This window comes from Nelusetta ayraudi, unplaced genomic scaffold (genome assembly GCF_046127955.1).
Source record: "Nelusetta ayraudi isolate G7.1 ecotype Tasmania unplaced genomic scaffold, CSIRO-AGI_Nayr_v1 ptg000050l, whole genome shotgun sequence".
Lineage (NCBI taxonomy): Eukaryota > Metazoa > Chordata > Actinopteri > Tetraodontiformes > Monacanthidae > Nelusetta > Nelusetta ayraudi.
The window spans coordinates 926,280-945,483 of record NW_027466100.1 but is presented as its reverse complement, the minus strand read 5'-3'; the positions used below and the strand labels follow the sequence as shown (position 1 = coordinate 945,483).

Genomic DNA, 19,204 nt, shown 5'->3' with positions numbered 1-19,204 from the left:
TCATCTTTGCCATTCACCGCCTCTTTACGGGGCTTTTACACACACATTTCCATCTGCAGCGCTGGACATCGGGGGTGCGCGGCCCGTGTACTGTCTGCGGTCAACGCTGCAGACCCCTCGACGATCCGGCGGTTATGTTCTGAACTATTGAAAAAAAAAAAAAAAAAAGTTCAGTGCACGGGCTTCCTGTCAGTGTTTCTGGTCGCTGGGGTCTGCGGCCCCCAAAGTTAATTAGGAATTGATAAACTCTGTGTCATGGTATGTTTAGTGTGGGTTTATTTTTTTACTTCTGTTTGCTGCAGGCTCATTATAAAAAATATAAAACAGATGGCAAACTCTTATACACACTCGTCATTAATCAGTGCTGTTGGGATTACTCCATAAAAGTAATCCAGCCACTGATTACTGATTACTCCTTAAAAAGTAATCTAATTACTTAGTCAACCACTTTGTTTCATAAGTAATCAATTGCTAATTACTTTAGTTTAAAAAAGATAGAGTAACTGCGACAATCTGCCACATCATTGTTTTCGGTTGCGTTTCTAAATTTCAGACATTTTCTGGATAATAAGACATTTTTAGCTTTCAAAATACGTCAGAAAAGTATTGGAATTGTTACTTGATAAAGTAATTGTGATATAATTACCAGTTTTGCCACTAATCCTGTTACATTACTCTGTTACCAAAAAAGTAGTTTAGTTACAGTAGTGGATTACTTGGTAATAGATTACCCGCCAACACTGCTACTACAGACAGGGAGGGGGGAAAAGAAATGTTTGCCTAATCAATTTTGCTGTATCAGGAACCCAAAGCAGAGGGCGCCAACACTGTCAAACACCTCCAAGCGGTTCCATTCTGATAAATTCCAGATATCCCGGTGCACTCGGCCGGGCCGAGCGGTCATCCCCCTTTTTGTCGGCTACAGCACTTCCTTAGCTCCCAACACAATAAACATTGATTTTACATCTCTTTGATTCCAGCGCAGACTCGCGGCACTGATCCCGGGTCTGCTTTTGCGGGGAGGCGCTGATGGTTCTAACAAATTAGCGGCACATGAAAAGCACAGGCCTGGCACAAACTGCTAAATGGCTCGGTTTTCCTCGTCCCCGAATGCGGCGTGAGTGGCGTTTGCCCACTCTTAGATACCGAATCATCTTTGATCACTGCAATCCAGTCTGGCCAAATGTGATCAAAGGCGGATCATGTCTGACGCCGCTGATGCTGTTGATGTTGCTGCAGGTGTGACTCAGCCTGGGGCCCAACTCTGTTCCCAGGGCCTGTGTGAGGGTGAGCTAACCTTGGGGAAAACCAACAGGGCGAGCGGTGACCTCAATAAAAGAAAAAAGAAAATTATCAGGTCCCAGTCTTACCCAACAAACCACTGTGTAACGTCGGTGCACAAACCCCCGTTTTCTTCATCATTGAGGCCAACGTGTTCCTGTTGAGCGTCGTACAGCGACACTCGTGAATTCATCTGAGCCACTTTCTTATTGTGCTCACTCCAGTCTTTTATCTTCTGCTTTACTGAACGGGATTCTTTATGTCTTCATTTAATATATACGATTGTTGGTATTTTTCTTTTTTGTGATAACAGAAAAGTACCATCAATTTTATCTCCTGCGTTTCGTTGGCTGTGGCTGAAGGTACAAGAAGATGTTGAAGTTGATGAATCTCTCTCTCTAAAAAAAAAAAAGCTAAAAGAATCCACACGGTCCCGTCCCCTTTGCTACACCTTAAATCTTCCTGTTATGTATGTAAAATGATTCAAACAAACAAACAAACAAACAAATCCCATCACTGGCTACTGCAACCGCCTCGTATGCACCACCATCCTCACCAGTCCAAACCTCAGCCCTCATCGATATCTGTTCCTGCCCGTGCATTGATTCATCTGACGGATCGAAACAAATCATTTCTGACTCGTATGTGTGTGCCGAGGTATAATTCAATATCCCGGCCTGGCGCTCTATACCTTCAAACTCAATTGGCTCCAGATGATGCAGGCTGGGCTTGTCATAAACGCAGCCAACATAGTGCAAATGGACAATCAAGAAAAATGGCTTCAATTAAATGGCACGGCTTCATGCTATAAATGATGTTCGCGTGATGTATGGGCGCGTGACCAGTGCATTAGGTCGAACACAGTGGAAGCGTGCCGTACAAATTCATATCTACATCTATATATTTGTTTTGTTGCCATATTTGTAGACAAATGTTTAAAAGCCAGTTGACAATAAACCAGTGGATCTACTGAAGTTTCTTCAGAGAGCTGCAGCCGATGATGCCAATCGTACACTCGGCTAAAAATACACTTTTACTAGAATCTTAAGTTTACGATACTAGCAGATGATGGATAACACGTCCACAATGAAAATATGCACGGGCTCTTTGTTTTGTGCTCCATCCTTGGAAAGATCAAAACACTCACCCACAGAAAAAAGCAAAACAGATGCAACCTTGCTGACCTGTTTTTTTCTTACTCATTTTAATTGTCTGATATATGCTAGTCGGTGTGGAATTCATAAATATTTGCATATTTGGTTCAGAACTTTTTTTATTATTTTTTTAAACTTTGTTCACCTCACCTTCGGTGAGGAAATTAAATCAAACACAAAGATTGAAGGACTTAAAACTTCATAATTACAAAAAAATGCCTATTATTATTAATTGCATGCTTTACATCTTTTCTTGGGTTATTACCAAGGTATGCATAAGATTTTTTTTTGTATGAGGATAATGCAGATTTTATCAATTTGGCTGGTTGCTTTTGCACACACATTTAAAATTCTAGATTTTTTTTTTTTTTTTTTTTAGATTCTTGAACTTTTTAGATTTTATTTTCTGTCCATAACTCTTTCAAACATGCCAAGGATTGCACTTAAAAAAATGTTCCTGTTGACTTATTCTGTGTATTTCTTCAGTGAAGTCTTAATATTCCCTGTGACACTGAGCTCGGGAGTAAGTGGGTATGGAAGATGAATCAATGAATGAAAGTCTTAATATTTTGTCCCTCTTTTATTTTTATTTTTTTAAATAGCAGTCTACTCAGCAGGGTATTAAAATAGAATAGCGCACTCAAGAGTGCCTTCAATATGACAATGCGCATCTTCCGAGCCCCCGGCAGATCTGACAAACCATTCTGAAGATACTGTAACAGGCAGATTCGCATCTCGAGTCACAGCTGTGGCAGTAGATGTGATCACAATAACTCAAAACAAGCACACGGCAAACCAGACAGGGGGCGCTAGCTAGTGCTAATGGTCAGGGAATCACGAGCAGTTCCAGGATTCACACTGCTGCCCTTTAAAAAGAAGAAACCAGGTTCACTCATGTGATGGAAATGTGTGTTTTCCCCACATCTTACCTTTGCCGCCACCGACGAGCTGGGCTTCTCCAGGAGGTCCCACAGCTTCTTCCTCTTCTCCTTGCAGCAGGTGTTGTCGAACTCGTCGCCCTCCCTGTCCTTCATGTTGTCGGCCTCCCTCTTGAGCTCCTCGTTCATCTGCTCCTTCTTCTGGTGGTAGCGGGCCTGGCAGCACGACTCCAGGTAGATCTCGTCGATGCCCCAGTAGTCGAGCTCCTGGCTGAAGGACAGCGCGCACATCTCCTCCATCATGTGCAGCTTGCCCGTGCGGTAGAAGTTGAGGATGGAGGTGAAGGCGCCGGGGTGCCGGTCGAAGAAGTACTCGTTCTCCTCCAGGTTGTAGTCGTCGCACACCTCCATCAGGGACTCGTGGGTGTTGCAGTCCCGCAGCTTGCCCAGGCGCGTGCGCGGCAGCCGGTCTAACGTCCGCCACAGGACCTCGTGCGGGAGACCCCCGACGTTCAGCCGGACCCTGCGGAAGCACGTTTTGCTCTGCAGGATGTCCACCGGCTCGGGCGGCAGCGACGACGTGGAGCGCGAGCCGACCTTGTTCATGTCTGTGAAGGATTTCTCCATGGTGACTTTCGTTGTGGGCAGTGAGGCAAACATTCAGACTCTTGGTGTGTAACTCGGCCAGCAAACTGTCATTACTGCGGGAGCAAAAGACACAGAATCGTTAGCGAGGCTCCCAGTCGGTCAACAGACTCCAGAGGTGGGATGTAACTAAGTGCAAATACTACACTTCACAAGTACATGTACTTTGTTACAGTACTTAAGTAGATTTTCAGGTATCTGTACTTTACTCTTATACTAACTTATTTTTCTGACGACTTTTTACTTTTACTCCCTACATTTGTACACTATTATCTGTACTTTCTACTTCTGTACTTCAACGTTGGCTATTGCTTTTAAAAGTCTAAACATCCAATAATGACTCACTGACTATTACTGATTACACTTTGGTTGTGCTGCATTTGAAATAGAAAAAACTATAATATATAGAGCAGCAAAGCTGTTAAAATGATCCAGATGCTCATGAAGACCTCTGACCTCAGGTCAGTTCAGTCCATATTCTCCATTTTTGCAAAATTATAAACAAGTCTATTGTACGATTAATGGCATTGTTTTTATATAAGTACATTTCAGAACCTGTACTTTCTTATTTTTACTTGAGTGAAGGAGTTGAATGAGTACTTTTACTTTTACCAGAGGATATTTTTGCACAAGTACAGACTGTGAATACTTTTGACACCTCTGACAGACTCTGACCCAATACTCAGATACTAAGATTTGGAAAAGAGGGGCAGTAAGTCATTTTTCCAAGTGCATTTGCCTCCTTGGACCTCTTGAAACACCTCAAAAAATACATTAGTCGTACATCTTTCAGTAAAGATTTATGTCAGTCTGTCTTGTCTTTTGTGTCATGTCCAATGTTATTATCAGATAGTCGTGTCTGTTGGGCCTTGTTTGTTTCGCTAGCTTCTGTTCAGTTTGACCTCTCAAACTAGTTTATTTTATTTTTATATTCAAGTTGTTATTTAAAGCCTCCATAACTTACGTCTTGTTAGTTTAAATCATTCATGCCTGGTCTTGCCGTGCACTTTCTGTTGTATTTTACTGTCACTGGTTAAAGTCTCTCAAGGTTCATGTCATGTTCATGTTTGGTGGTTCATGTTGTCTCGTCTCGAACTTCCTGTTTGATGTTGGTCTTGCCTTGCTCCTCTGGTTTCAGACCCTGACTTCCTCCCTTTGTTTAATTTTCACCTGTGTCTCGGACATTTTATTTTACTCTGTTTTATTTTATTTGGATATTCAATGAACTTTGCTTTTTTTTGGTTTTGAGCCATTTTGTTGTTGTTCCAGGTTCTGTCCAAATATCATTGATAGTATTTATCCGTGTGACACCCCACCATCCTACTGCCAGTAATTTAAGTCTTCAGTCATTTTAAAGCTGCCTCAATTAACATGTACAGAAACTGTTCTATAAATAGCTGAAAGCTTTGAGAAGTTGGAGAGAATTTGAAATTTAGTTGACTTTCTATTTGTGTAAAAACTTTTTTAATCCACTCTAAGGCCTACTTCAGTTGAAACCCAGCATTAAAGCTGTGGTAACCAAAAGTCCCAGCGCTGATTCGTCACTGTTTCAGTGAGGATGAATATAGGCCAGATACCATGAATTATTACCACTGGGTTTTCAACTGTCACTTGCTGGGGCCACGTCATCTATTGTATCATCTCCTCCGAGTTCTTTTTAAACTGTGCCCTGGATCCACATACCCTCAGACGTGGGATCTTGAGATGACTCACACATATCAGAAGTCTACATTTCTATTTAGGGTGAACAGAAAAATACTCAAAAATCAGAGCCGAAGCGTATCATTCTCCACCATCAGGTAAAAACATCATTTTCTCGAGTGGAAAAGCTCAAACCCCAAACCTTGAACATTGTAATTTTGAAGGCATCGAACTGTATGATACTTTATCTATCATCCATTATAAAAGCTCTCATGTTATACCGTGTTCAAATCTGCATTGTTCATCCCACACTTTGCTGGGATGAACAATGGTTCCCATGATTAATTGTTCAGAAGACTCAATCGAACCCCCCCCCCCCACCACCACCACCACCACCACCACCACCCCAACCAACCAACGCCTCAAAATTATTAGCAAAACATCACGTTTACTATCATGATGTTTGAAAAGAATGGAAAGATGTTTGTTATCTGGGAGAGGTAACAGTGACACCACAAAGGACTGATTCCCAGAGGCATCGGTAGCACTGTTGTTGTTGTTGTTGTTGTTGTTGTTGTTGTTGTTGTTAGCATACATTCTTCTGAAAGGAAAGTTTGGGACGCTCCTTTTGCTGTTACAGAATATTGGTCAAGAGAATTTTGCGTATTATGAATCCTGTATCTTACATCATAGTTTCTAGTTTTATGTCCCCTAAAGGTTGATTAAACCAAAGACATAATTTGTATCCCTGTGCGCTCTCTTTGAGCCACAATAGTTATGATTTTATAGATTTTCATTTCATATTGTACAGTCTGCGCATTCACTTTTTTTGCACTCATATGTGTAATGGTACACAATGACCCACAAGTGGCACTATAAAAGCGGCCAATAAGGAAGTAATGAAGGTTCCTCCCTCTAAATCCTTTCCGCGGCTGCCCCACAGCTCGCGTAATTGAACACAGAGGGACAACGACTTCCTGATGTTATTGTTTGTCTGCCTGACTCTCAGTCATTTGGCTGCTCTCCCCCCCCCCCCCCCTCTCTCTCCCCCGGCTTGGTTGCCGCTTGCCTGCGTGCGCGCGACGCTCACGCGCACCAGTGGGTGGGGACGCAGGACGCGGGCCGGAGTGAGCGCTGTCCACTCCGGTGGTGCTGAAACACGAGGAAGCGCTCCGCACTCCCGGAATCGCCCCGAGGTCCCCGAGGGAAGACTCGGAGAAGGCAAGTCTGCCTTCCTGTCCGCAGTCCAACAACCGTCGTTCGTGTGTGTTTGTTTATTTATTTGTTTAATTGATCATTCTTCCAAACGGTGTATGACTCAACACTGTGGCACCAAGCGGCACATTGTGTTTATGGAATGTGGATGCCCCGAGAACACTCCGGTCTGCAGATATGATAATTAACGACGGTAAAACAAAGTTTGTTTTGTTTTCTTTTTTTTTGGTGGGGGGGGGGGTAAGACGTCACGAGCACAATTTGTTCATATCGACGCAGGCTCATACATGTACATTTCTAGTAAGGCGAAATGTGTCAGATTGAAGAGGTTATGGTGTCGAGTCTGCGGGAGAGAAAAAAAACCCCACATAAATGGAATTAGCCTCTACCCTCGGGGTTTTTCATTGGACCCATTTATCACTGAAACACACAGCCAAAATGAACAGTCACTGCGATTCTCTGCGTGCACACACTGCGCTGCCGTGCGGCGCTGAAATGGAAATGAGGTGAGCCGAGTGTTGCGCCTTCCCAACAACTGCAATGTTGTGAAAGCAAACCTGCGTCGTTCGGCGTCCCCCCCCCCTTTTTTTTTTTTTTTTTTAAAGGCTCCATATTGGTGCAGTTTCAATGCAGATGGGCGCTGCATGACACCGTTGCTCGCCAACGATAGTGAGTCGATTCGGACGCCGAGGTGGAAAACGGATTAAAATGATCGGGTTGTCGTCGCGCACTGAATCAAAGCGGCACCTACCGTTCTACGAACGATCAATCCGTTGCTTCAAACGGAGCTGAGGAGAAGGGGAGAAGGGGGTTGGGGGGGAAGAGAAGGAGGCGCCGCTGATGGTTCAGTAATGCCAGGATCTAACGCGATCCATTTCTCCATCATCCGCCTCCGACATGATCCTCGGCACCATCTATCGCCTCCCTGCCGGCTTCCCGCTCCGCATATCTGTTCCGCCGGGAGATCAACAAGTACGCCGGAGAGCCCCTCGGACAGACTACCTGTGTTCCCCAGTCAGCTGTGCGAGGAGGCGCCGCATCTTCCTGAAGGTAGATGCTTGGCAGCTCCGCTCTCCCTCGCACGTCCAATTAACTCTTTCAACTCCGCGCCCTGACGCCCAACGCCGAGATTTGCACTGTTGTCATGTCCACAGAGTTGGGTAGGGGGCGGGGGGTGCAGGGACAGGGGGGTTGCTAAGAGCTGGGGAAAGTGCAGGGAGAAGAGCAATAAGGGGGTAGAAAAACACCTCTGGGAGCAAATTGATAATAATAAAAACAGGCTTAGGCAACCCCTGCACGTTGCATAATATTATATAAGACAATCCCACGCAACATCCATTGTGTTGCGTGTGTGCATTATTGAGTTCTACTTAAAAGTATCATATTGCGCAAAGTCGAGTGTGTTCTAGCAATAATGAGTCTCCGGACTGTCAATGAGAAGACTGCATTCTTGTCTTATTTTGTGTTAGTTGCTACTGATTAAAAACACACTGCTGGAAATCAGCCCCTTGTGATGTCACAACAGAAAGTAATTCCTGAGAGCTCTACCGGATTTATTACTATTCTGTTACTAATTGTGCTATTCTGGTCCACTTGGATGACAACTATATGAGAATAGGTAGTACGGGACCTTGACTATATTTTCATAATTTTGTTTTAAGGAACTGGTGTCGTTGTTTTCACCTGTGTGGCCTCAATAGTTGTAACACTGTAGAGATTAAAGATGTGTTCATGTGTTCAAAACATCACTTATTGCTGAGTACATTAGCAGCAGTAACTTCTAAACTAGTCATAAATCAGGCAATTAGGCTCCACCTCTTTCTATCATTAAGCACAAAATTAGCATTTTGATCAATAGTCACACACAATAACGCTGATAGATTGACAGATCATGGTAAGAAACGTTCAAGAAGGATGAAAATACATTTATGTTGAAATGGAGACTTTAATTAAATGTAATTGATGGCATTTAAAATTTGTTTTTCGTAAAATATGAGGAATAATAAATAAAGTTGCGTTGAATTGTGTAGCCTGTTCAAAGCCACTTATCGATTTTTGAAATGGAGTGGAGAAAAAGTGTGAAATTGCCCAAATTTGGCTTAGTAAGGAGCTTTGGTATCTGTGTAAGATCTTCAATATAAGTGATGGGAAGTGAAGTCAATTTCCTTTTTATGTGGTGTGACAAAATCATCATTGTCAGTGTTATCTGGAACATGCTTTTGGGCTAAGCATAAGTTAAGAATGATGCAAGCTTAAAAAGAACATTGTCTACAATATAAAGCATACAAGCAGCAAAACAGCCTTCTCTTCAAGTAAAGCCTTGTTGTTGTTGTTGTTGTTGTTTTTTTAAAGTGAGGGACTATAAATATACAAAAAATAGGCACGTGTTAAATACAGTAAATAGATGTCTTGTATGTATATATATATATATATATATAATATATATATATATATATATATATATATATATATATATATATATATACATATATATATATATATATATATATATATATATATATATATATGTATGTATATATATACAGATATATATATTTAAAAAAAAAAGAAATTACACTGTACATCAACAACACAGTTAACATGTTTACAGTGATCCAATAATTGGGTCACATTTCTGGCTGAATCCTCTTGGGTCTGTATCTGATCGGCAGATCTCCGTCTGGCTGAAGCATCCCAAAGCCGTAGCGGCTGGAGTTGACTGGTGGCAGCTGAGCCTCAGGGTCGCACAGCTCCACATTGAAATGGGTTAAAAAAAGGAAAACAAACCTACCAGAAGGAGAGGCAGTGAGATTTGAATCAGGCAAACAGGACAAGCTGGACTCTTTCAGCAAACAAAGGCTTTGTTCCCCATCTGAAACGGACTGTTAGCTAGTTTAGGCTAAACAGCACAACCCCAAAAACCCTAAAAATACCAAAATCTTCCTGCTCCACATGTCAACCAAGCTATTTTGGTGGGGTGGAATATGAGGTTTGACCTTTAAACTGAATAACCAGATACGACAAGACACACTTTCCCAGCTGACTGACCTCCATTTCTCTTATCCTCTTTGAAACCATTCATGTCAGAGTATGAGCAATTACCGTGTTATAGCTTATTAGTAATGATGAAAACACGAGAGGGGGACAGAAATGATAACAGGCAATGTATTCTGTGGGGATGGATTTTGCTGGTCTGCTCTGGTAATCAGTGTGAAATTGCAGGAAAGGCTTTGATCTTGGATTTATCATTTTAGTATCCATTATGGAAGGAGATGTACTTCTTTTGAAACAAGAAATGGTGATGGATTTTTATACTCACTGTTTAATGGAAGTCATAGCAAATTTTTTGCCAGCACAGACGCTTGGCCCTGCACCAAAAGGCATGGTGTAGTACTTCACCCGCCTCTTGCTCTTGTAGAAGTCAACCTTTGCTGTCATGTCGTCGTTCAAAAAGCGATCGTACTTGAAACACTGTGGCGACAAAGGGCAAAAAGTCAGAAATATAACCAAACCATTTCATTTCTTTTGTGCGTTCAAAGGAGCAGATCCGAGCCAGTGGAAACATGATTGAAGTAAAAACATGTGAAGAAAGTTATTAATAAATGATCAACTAAAAACGGCAACAGGCACGTGAAAAGTGTCAAACATAAAATAAAGGTAGATGTATGAATTGAAGTGCAATGGGAAAAAATGCAGCTCTCCTGCCTCAAGTGATCTGTGAACAGCTCCTTGTAATGAATAACAACTGGTCAACTGTTGTGTCCTCCAACAGTGTGTGTACTTTCCATCCATCCATCCATCCATCCATCCATCCATCCATCCATCCATCCATTCATCCATCTATCTGTCATCCCCTCCATCCACTCATCCATCATCCACGAGCTATCTGTCCATTCATCAATCCATCCATCTATCCATCATCCATCCATCAATCCATCTATCCATCCATCATCAATCCATCCATCCATCCATCCATCAATCCATCTATCCATCCATCCATCCATCATCCATCCATAATCCATAATCCATCCATCATCAATCCATCCATCCATCCATCCATCATCCATCCATCAATCCATAATCCATAATCCATAATCCATCCATCCATCCATCCATCCATCCATCTATCCATCCATCCATCCATCATCCATCCATCAATCCATAATCCATAATCCATAATCCATCCATCCATCCATCCATCCATCATCCATCTATCCATCCATCCATGTATTCATCCAACCATCCATCCATCATCCATCAGCTCTCCGTCTGTCCATCATCCATTCATTCCCTCCATCCATTCGTCCATCCATTCATGCATCCATCCATCCATCCATCCATCCACCCACCCATCCATCCATCCATTTTCTATCACTGCATATCCTGCAGGTTTATAGGGGGCCAATGCCCGTCTTACAGCAGTCACACCCTGGGCGAGTCACCAGTTTATCGCAAGGCCACATCGAGACAGTCACACACACGCATCTAGATTTTTTTTTTGCTACACAATTGAGTTGCCACTTAGCCTAATGTGCCTGTCTTTGACATATGGAAGGAAGCCGGATCACTGGGGAGAAACAACAGGGACACAGGGAGAACATACAACCCTGCACACAGGGAGAACATACAACCCCGCACACAGAAAGAACCTGGGTGGCAACCTTCATGAAAATGAATGAAAGAGTGACTGTTTCCTACGTGCTTGAACCTCGGATCGTGCACTGTGGCTACCTGCGGTTCTTGGTGTATTTCTGGGTCCATCTGAGGGCTGAGCAGGGGGAAAAGAGCCACTATGTCCCCCCGTCTGAGGCGGTACTGCTGTCCACCGGCCACGTGCACCACCTTCTCCCGGACCACCTCCCTGCGGATCATGACAGCGGCTCGGAGTCGCAGGGTCTCGGTCAGAATGCTGTCTGCGGAGAGGAAGGGACAGGATAGTAGGTGATGTCAGAAGGGTGCCAGAGCGAGTTAAATCAGCCGGGTGCCCGCAGGCGTGAGAGGTAAAGAGGTTTGCAGAGATCCCTGCATGTAAAAAAAAAAAATCTAATTGGAACAAAGGTGATTTTGTCCGTTTGTGTGTGTGTGTGTGTTATGTTGTGTTGCGGTGTCAGGATGCTGCAACCCTTTTAAAGATTGAACATGGCCACGTACCAAATACAGGTGTGCTGTGCTGCACCGACGGCAGGGATCTGATCTCTGACTGGAGAGCCTCCATGGCCTCGGGGTGAGTGAGCAGGAAGCCGAGGAGCCAAAAGGCAGCAGGTCCATTATTGCACTGCGGGAGAGCATAACACAAACAATAAAGCAAACGCATCTGGAGGGAGAATCTGTGGATGAAATCTGCCGATGAAAATGTGCAGATACTTGACATTCCACCGTGCTGTTGGACGACTTTGTGGAAGCTGCTGTCAGCTTGTTAGGCTGGAAGCCACCTGAGCCTGTCACGGCCTAAGTGCTGTGAGTTGAGGGAGCTGCCCCTCTTACCTCAGCACATCTCGGGTCAACTCTCAGTTGACAGTTGGGGTACACGCGCCGGAACAACTCACAAGCAGCTCAAAGCACTTTGCAATGTCTTTGTTGCCCTCCTATAGACCTCCAACTCGATAGGTGATCAGGAATAACGCAACTCAATAGGGAAACGTTAGACCCACTTTTGAATGTGTTCTCTGTTGTGTGTGTTGGGGCTATTTGTCATTTTTGTAAAATTTAATTATTTAGTTTTGTTTGGGTTGTTTAATACACCCTTAGTTTGATCATAACATTTAACATTTTTGAGTTACTGTGAATACTTATTAATTCTTCTATTTTTATGGTATCTTATAGCTTGGGCGCAATAGGTGATCTATATACAGTATATGGGTCTACCGAGCGTAGGGGGCAGCACCGGGAAGGGTTATGTTGGCAAGAGATGCGACAGCAGCAGCCTTTGTTTGTTCATTGGCTTGCCAATGGAATAATAAATAGACAAAAACTTAAATTCTTCGCCTGGACAATGGACTCTGTCGTATCCCAGCGTAAAATTCATTCCCTCTGTGAGTTAGTGGTCATTTGATTTGATTTGTTTGATTAATTTGATTTTGTTGTTAAGTTCAGATCAATGAAAAGGACAAATGTGTGTGTGTGTGTGTGTATATATATACACACACACACAGTAGTGGCCATTTGTCCTTTTCATTGTGTGTGTATATATCTGTATATATACATATATGTAATGTATGTACATATATATATATACATATATATATATATATATATATATGTATATATATATATATATATATATATATATGTATATATATATATATATATATATATATATATATATATATATACATATATATATATATATATATATATATATATATATATGTACACATATACATATATGTATATACACATATACATATATATATATATACATAGAGAGAGAGAGAGAGAGAGATGTATAGATTCATATACCACCTCAACATTCCTAGCGACACCTTTCTTTTAAATAATTGATCATGCAAGGCTTCTCCACTGGAGACGAGGTGTGAGACCTTTAAGGATAATTATTTCAAATGATCATTAGCAGCCGCTTGGACTCTCTGAATGTGACGACGGGACTCACCAACCACTCCATCAAAATGATCAGATTTTTTATTTTATTTTATTTTTTCCCCACTAGATTTGTTTCTCTTTAAATGTCAAGTGAAGAGAAAGCAGCGAGTGCGCAGGACCCACACGCTGAAGCGCCGACTGCCTTCAGTCAAATCCTCAGTGTTCCTGTGACACTTGTGTAAGCCACGTCCACTGTGGCACATGGTGCTCCACTTTTCCTTCCCAGTCTGAAGCATCGCTTAATGTCCCAGCAGACCATGTGAAACACACTTGAGGAGGCCCCAACCCAGCGGGGCATCGAACAAAGACGCTGGTTGGTGAGCTGTGTCTAAGTTCCCCTCTCATAAATATTGCGCACTGGTGTCACAGGAGGCAGGTTACAAGTTCGATTCCCAGCCCTGGGGCCCTCTCTGTGCGTAGTTTGCATGGTCTCCCTGTGTGCGCGTGGGTTCTCTCCAGGTACTGCCTCCCACAGTCCAAAAACACAGCTGTGGAAAATTACCTAAATTGGCAGTAGGTAGGAGTGCGAGTGCGAGTACAAGTGCAAGTACGAATGGTAATTTGTCTTTATTGGACCCAACAATAAACCGGCCAAATTCTGATGTGTAGCCCCACATTCACCTGAAAACAGCTGGGACGGGCTCCAGTACCGCCCCATGAAATAGAGTGCAGGAGAAGCGCTATTAGAAAATGAAGGGATGGATGGAAGATTCAACGGATGGATGGATGGCGTTAGTGGGAGAACCTTTGCTAGAAGGTTGAGCAGCAACCATGCCTGAGGTTACTGGCATCAAAGCTTACTGGCTCCCCCAAATGGTAAACCCTAGGAACAACACCACGTTGATCTGTACATTCTTACAATCCATTCATCCCTTTTCTATACCCACTTCTCCTGCACTCAGGTTCGTGGGGTTTGCTGGAGTCACAGGTGGGGTCACAGCCAGGACAAATCACCAATTTATCACAGGGCCACAAAGAAAAACAAACAAACTATTTGTGCTTGAAATCACTCCTGCGGGCATTTTAGAGTTCCTAATTCGGCTCCTGTGCATGTTTTTAGACTGTGGGAGGAACCCGGAGAACCTGTGGAGAACCCTGAGAGTACCCACACAGACACAGGGAGAAGACGCAAACTCAAGCCCTGCGAGTTGCTGCACGACAATGTCGCCTTTTCTACAATTGTTTGGCAGGGGCGGGGAAATGTTAATCTGAAACCATGAAGCAAAAGTCGTGTAATGTTTGCTGAAGAAATAACAACAGGTGTTGTAATTGTTTCTTGTCACAGAAGTCACAGCCAAATTTCCACACAAGAGCCATGACGACGTGAAGGAAGGAAGCTGTTACCCTGTTGTTGTGTTCTCTGTGAATGGCTCACCTCAGACGAGGTGTCACCGGAGCTGATTCACGCGATCAAAAAGTGGCTAAACTCTGAGTCACAAGTTGTGGCTTGTAGCTTTCGGAGGGAACAGGAGGGAGGAATTCACCCCGGCCGATGCGGTGTTTACAAGCGGAGTGCCTGTCTGTGGAATTCGAGCGTGCAGATTGGGTGTGGACTCGCGGAGATCATCGCGGGGGCGTGTGTCTGTTTGTTCATGTGGGAAAAGAGGCAAGGCGGTCGAGAAAACCAGTTCCCCACCTGTGTGGTCCAGAGCTGGAAGAGCGTGGCTCTTCCCCGCGTTTCCGCGTCCGCTCCCCCCTCCTCGTGCAGGAAGCGACGGTAGCTCCGCTGCCACAGGCCCCAGTCTGACCCCCAGTCTGACCCTGTGTCTGGCCCCGTCGGGGGGGACAGCAGCTCCCACAGTCGCTCCCTGGAGAGGTTCGCCGCCCGCATTTCCTCTGGCAGAGGGACAAATTCGGTTTATTCACACATCCCTGCGCTCAAAGTCAAAGTCAAATAGTGAGTCAACGGAGTCTTTTGTTCACCTCGTGTGAGTGTGCCGCGGGCCAGTTTGGAGAGAAGGCTGTCAAACTGGCGGAAGTGTCCGTAGGCAGCGCAAGCATTTTCTTGCCTCCCAAACAACGTGAGATATCCAGACCTGGACGCAGGAGTGGTGTTTAAAATCATTATTCCTTTTCGTTTTGATGCGTTTACATGCGTATGACTTAGCTGTTGCGTACCTGAAGAGGAGGCTGTAACACAGGCTGAAGAGTCCGTCCTTTCTCCACTCTGAAGGGCTGCTGCCTCTCACCTCGCCCAGCAGCAGCTTCTCCACGTGTGCGTGCATGGAGGTGCACAGGTTTGTGAGGCCCGCACCTGCAAAATGTCTGTGCAAACGATATGCAGAACTTTAGGGGAGATGTTTTCTCGCTCTCACGCTCTCCGTGGAAGCCTATTGTATCATGCATGTTGAGTGCAATCATTTGTTCGTCTAGCAAATGCTCTAAAAGTTCATATTCACATACGGCAACTTATAATAAATGATAAGTGGTGGATATGATGTGTTACAAGCTCAAAAATACTGAATGGAATACTTCCTTATTGCCATGGAAGTTTACAACATAATGAATGACCACTCTGTAATCCTTAACCCTGTTATGAGTTGCCATGTATGACTATGAGTATTTAGAACATGTTGAATGCATGATGATTGATGAATGCATCATTTGGGCTTATAACACACCATATAGTAGACTTTCACCATTAAAAAACAAAAAAACAAAAAACAAAAACATAATAAACTAGCTAGTCTGTATTTAAAGAATGCATTCCTTACTGTTCATTCCACTTCTGTGCAGATGACGCTTTAATGTCCGGCAGCTGCAGCAAGAAAATCTTCTTCAGGAGCAGGTTTCTGCTGCGGCTCAGGTCCAAAGAGACGGTGTCATTCAGCACGGCGTCGAAAGAGCTCGAGTCCAGCAGCACCGTCACATAACGGCCAGCAAGCCGAACCTGAGGAGAGGGACGAGGGGGGTGGGGACACGTGCTTGTTGCTCAGCGACCGTCTCATGTCGGCCCAAGTTCAGTGCAAACAACAGGAGGCTTGTGCTCCAAAAGAAAAAGAACCTCCTAAGCTCAATGCTATGCTGATATGGCACAACTCTACTGTATAAATGAGCAATGGTCAGTAACATGATTCTGGGGTCATCCAGTGGGAACCTCCTTTCGTTGGTGTTTTGTCAATATATTTTTAAAGTGTGAACGATGGAGAATCAGTGGCAATTTTTAAAGAAACCATGCAAAGAGCAGGGTGCGAGGAAAACCTGCTTCCACTGTTTGGATGTTACGATACACGTTGCAAAATCAGTTGAACTGCGTACGGAAAACTTCTTGTCATCAGTTCATGCCTGACACTTTGCAAATGTCAAATGAATTCCGTTGACATTGCATAACTCAGTGCTGCTCCTGTGCACCGTGTGACTTACGGTGAAGACGCCGCCGTGCTTTTCTTTCATCTTCGCCAAAAACAACAGGGCATCTTTCCCAAAGGCCAGAGCGTGTCCCAACCATGGAATCCAGCCTTTGTCCAGAGGAGGCTCATCTTTCCTTCTGTTCACGTAAAAGGCACACTTGGTTAAAAGACAGCATATTGATGAGTGAGGCACGTTTATGACTGACTGGAATAACTGGTTTGGAGGCAACATAGTTATGTCATAAACACTTTATCTCGTGCGAGTGAAAAGGACCATAGTGACTAGTGTGTAGTATTGCAACAGTGACAGCGAGTAGGAGTTTCACTCCGTTACGCTGTTTCAGTACAATGTAACACACAAACACACACATTCTGCAAATTCTCAACCTTCATCCATCAATCAGTCAGCACAAACACTTAACAAAAGGCCCTTCTTCTGATATGAAATAAACACAAAATGTTGTGGTGATTGTACAGTGTTAGCCACTAAACAGTCAACTCATAAAAGCAGCGTTTTGAAATTCAACACAAGTTTCATTTGGTAGAATTCCCCAGTATGTAATTCATAATCACTGGATTAAATAAAATGCATCTTTGCTATAATGAATGCCAGCAGAATAAAGCAGTGACACCTCAATTCAAAATGCTGTTTACTTTTCACTGACATCATCAATACAAAAGGTAGCCTCTTAAATCAGTTGGTTAAAACTGGGCGTACAAATGAGACAATCAAAGTCACTCTAAACAAAACACGGATATATAACAATAAGGCAGTTCATCACTTTATCCATACACTAAGTCCAACTCTAACAGAACGACTTTACCGTTTTCGGGTGCAGTAAAGGAGAGCCATAATGAGCAGTCCAAGGAAGAAAACCTCCCAGAACATGATTCCCGGTAGGTTTGGTTTTTGTCCTGTCCTGTAGATGGTCCATTCGCTGCTGTGTGCACTTCATTTATATCTCACTTGAAGCTACTCTTTGTTCAGTGGCGTGGAAAGGTGTGGCTTGTGACAACCCAAAAAAAAAAAAAAAAAAAAGGTTACACAATCCTGTCCTGAAAGGATCACCCGAAATACCCACCGCATTCCCAGCAAGTGTGTAAGGAAGAAGAAGAAAAGAAAGAAAGTGTGACTCATGAGACAACAGTTTCAGATAAGGACAGTCAGCGCAAAACACAATTTGTTTATACCTCGTAAATGACAGAAACACCTGCCAGAGCACAACTCAACCTCCTAGTGTTGACTTCATCCAGGGACTTTTCATTATGACTAGTGATGACAGGAAAACCCTCGTTCGAGATGAGTTTCCCCTCATATATTATCTGAATAGTCACGGTCGTCTCACACACACACACACACACACACACACACACACACACACACACACACACACACAAGTATCTGCTGACGACACACTGAAACCAATGAAACGCCCGAAGCAGAGGAGGTGCCGAGAATCTACCCAGGACGCAGGGAAACCACGGCGAACTCCTCGCTGCCATCAAAGCCCCACAGTCGTCTTACCGAGAGTCAGCAGTGCTAACTGTACTGTCATTTCGATGGTTGTTTATATACAGTGCACGGGCTCCACGCATTTAACAGGCAATGCAGTGTATACACAGTGCAAACTTAGCAACAAGCGAACTGAACGCTGCACTCCACACTGCTGTGCGGTCAAGGTGATTTTCCTGCATTCGCGCTCATTAATTCCATTGTTTGGGCTTAACTGTAGGCGCATTGGGCGTGTTGTACTGGCGTATGGCTTCAACTCTACCAGCAGAGGGCAGTCATGCACCTAATACTGTAACCTCGCCTTAAATCAGGGGAGCAAAGTGTGACTGATCTTCCCAGCATAGCTCATTTGTTAACCTTAAAGGGAGGGTAAATGCAGAAGGCAAAAAGGTTTTGTTTTTTTAAATTCTATTTGGATTAACAACTTCATTCAGCCTCATGAGTGTGAATCTGCACTTAAGATATTTGCAAAGACAAACAAATTGTGAAATGCTGTACTTTTTTTTAGAAGGGAAAGAAGAAGCTGCGTTCTTCGTGAACTTTTCCCTAATTCCGCAATATGAACAAACGCTGACTATCGTTACAAGAACAAGTCGAGGAAAGGTCTGACCACAATTTTTTTTTTTTTTTTTTTTTTTTTGCATCAGAAACAGAGAGATTGGCTGTTCAACCAAATACTAACTGACTGACTACTCCAGTTGTTACTACCATTTGTTTTTAAAATCTTTTTTGTTTACTGCGTTTCAGTTAATGCCAGAATCATCTTTAGAAACAGACCCCAGGTAGCAGAGGAACCTGCTTGGTCAGATTTTATATGGGGGAGCACAGAGATCTCTGCGGTCGGTGTGATGTCACAGGAATAAAAATCAAAGCCTGACTCAGCCTCATACAATCTTTATGGCTTCTCACATAAAAAGGGGGAATGAG

At 43.5% G+C, this 19,204-nt stretch overlaps 2 protein-coding genes across 2 annotated transcripts in view; both read right to left on the bottom strand.

The window, feature by feature from the left end:
- Positions 1–8,255, bottom strand: part of kcnb1 (potassium voltage-gated channel, Shab-related subfamily, member 1) — a 28,023-nt gene extending 19,768 nt beyond the window's left edge. The window contains exons 1-2 of the mRNA XM_076037056.1: positions 7,566–8,255; positions 3,365–4,014 (exon numbers count right to left, since the gene is read on the bottom strand). Coding sequence (XP_075893171.1) covers positions 3,365–3,973 — 609 coding nt within the window. The 5' untranslated portion in view covers positions 3,974–4,014; positions 7,566–8,255. The remainder of the gene's footprint in view (positions 1–3,364; positions 4,015–7,565) is intronic.
- A 1,042-nt stretch (positions 8,256–9,297) lies between these two features.
- Positions 9,298–17,744, bottom strand: ptgis (prostaglandin I2 (prostacyclin) synthase). Its single transcript, XM_076037057.1, has 10 exons — positions 17,589–17,744; positions 16,778–16,901; positions 16,129–16,304; positions 15,533–15,679; positions 15,338–15,450; positions 15,051–15,250; positions 11,966–12,089; positions 11,546–11,727; positions 10,134–10,285; positions 9,298–9,601 (listed from the first exon to the last, which is right to left on the bottom strand). Exons 1-10 carry the CDS (start codon positions 17,651–17,653, stop codon positions 9,442–9,444), a joined length of 1,443 nt encoding a protein of 480 aa, XP_075893172.1. The 5' UTR covers positions 17,654–17,744; the 3' UTR covers positions 9,298–9,441.
- Between the last annotated feature and the right edge of the window lie 1,460 nt (positions 17,745–19,204).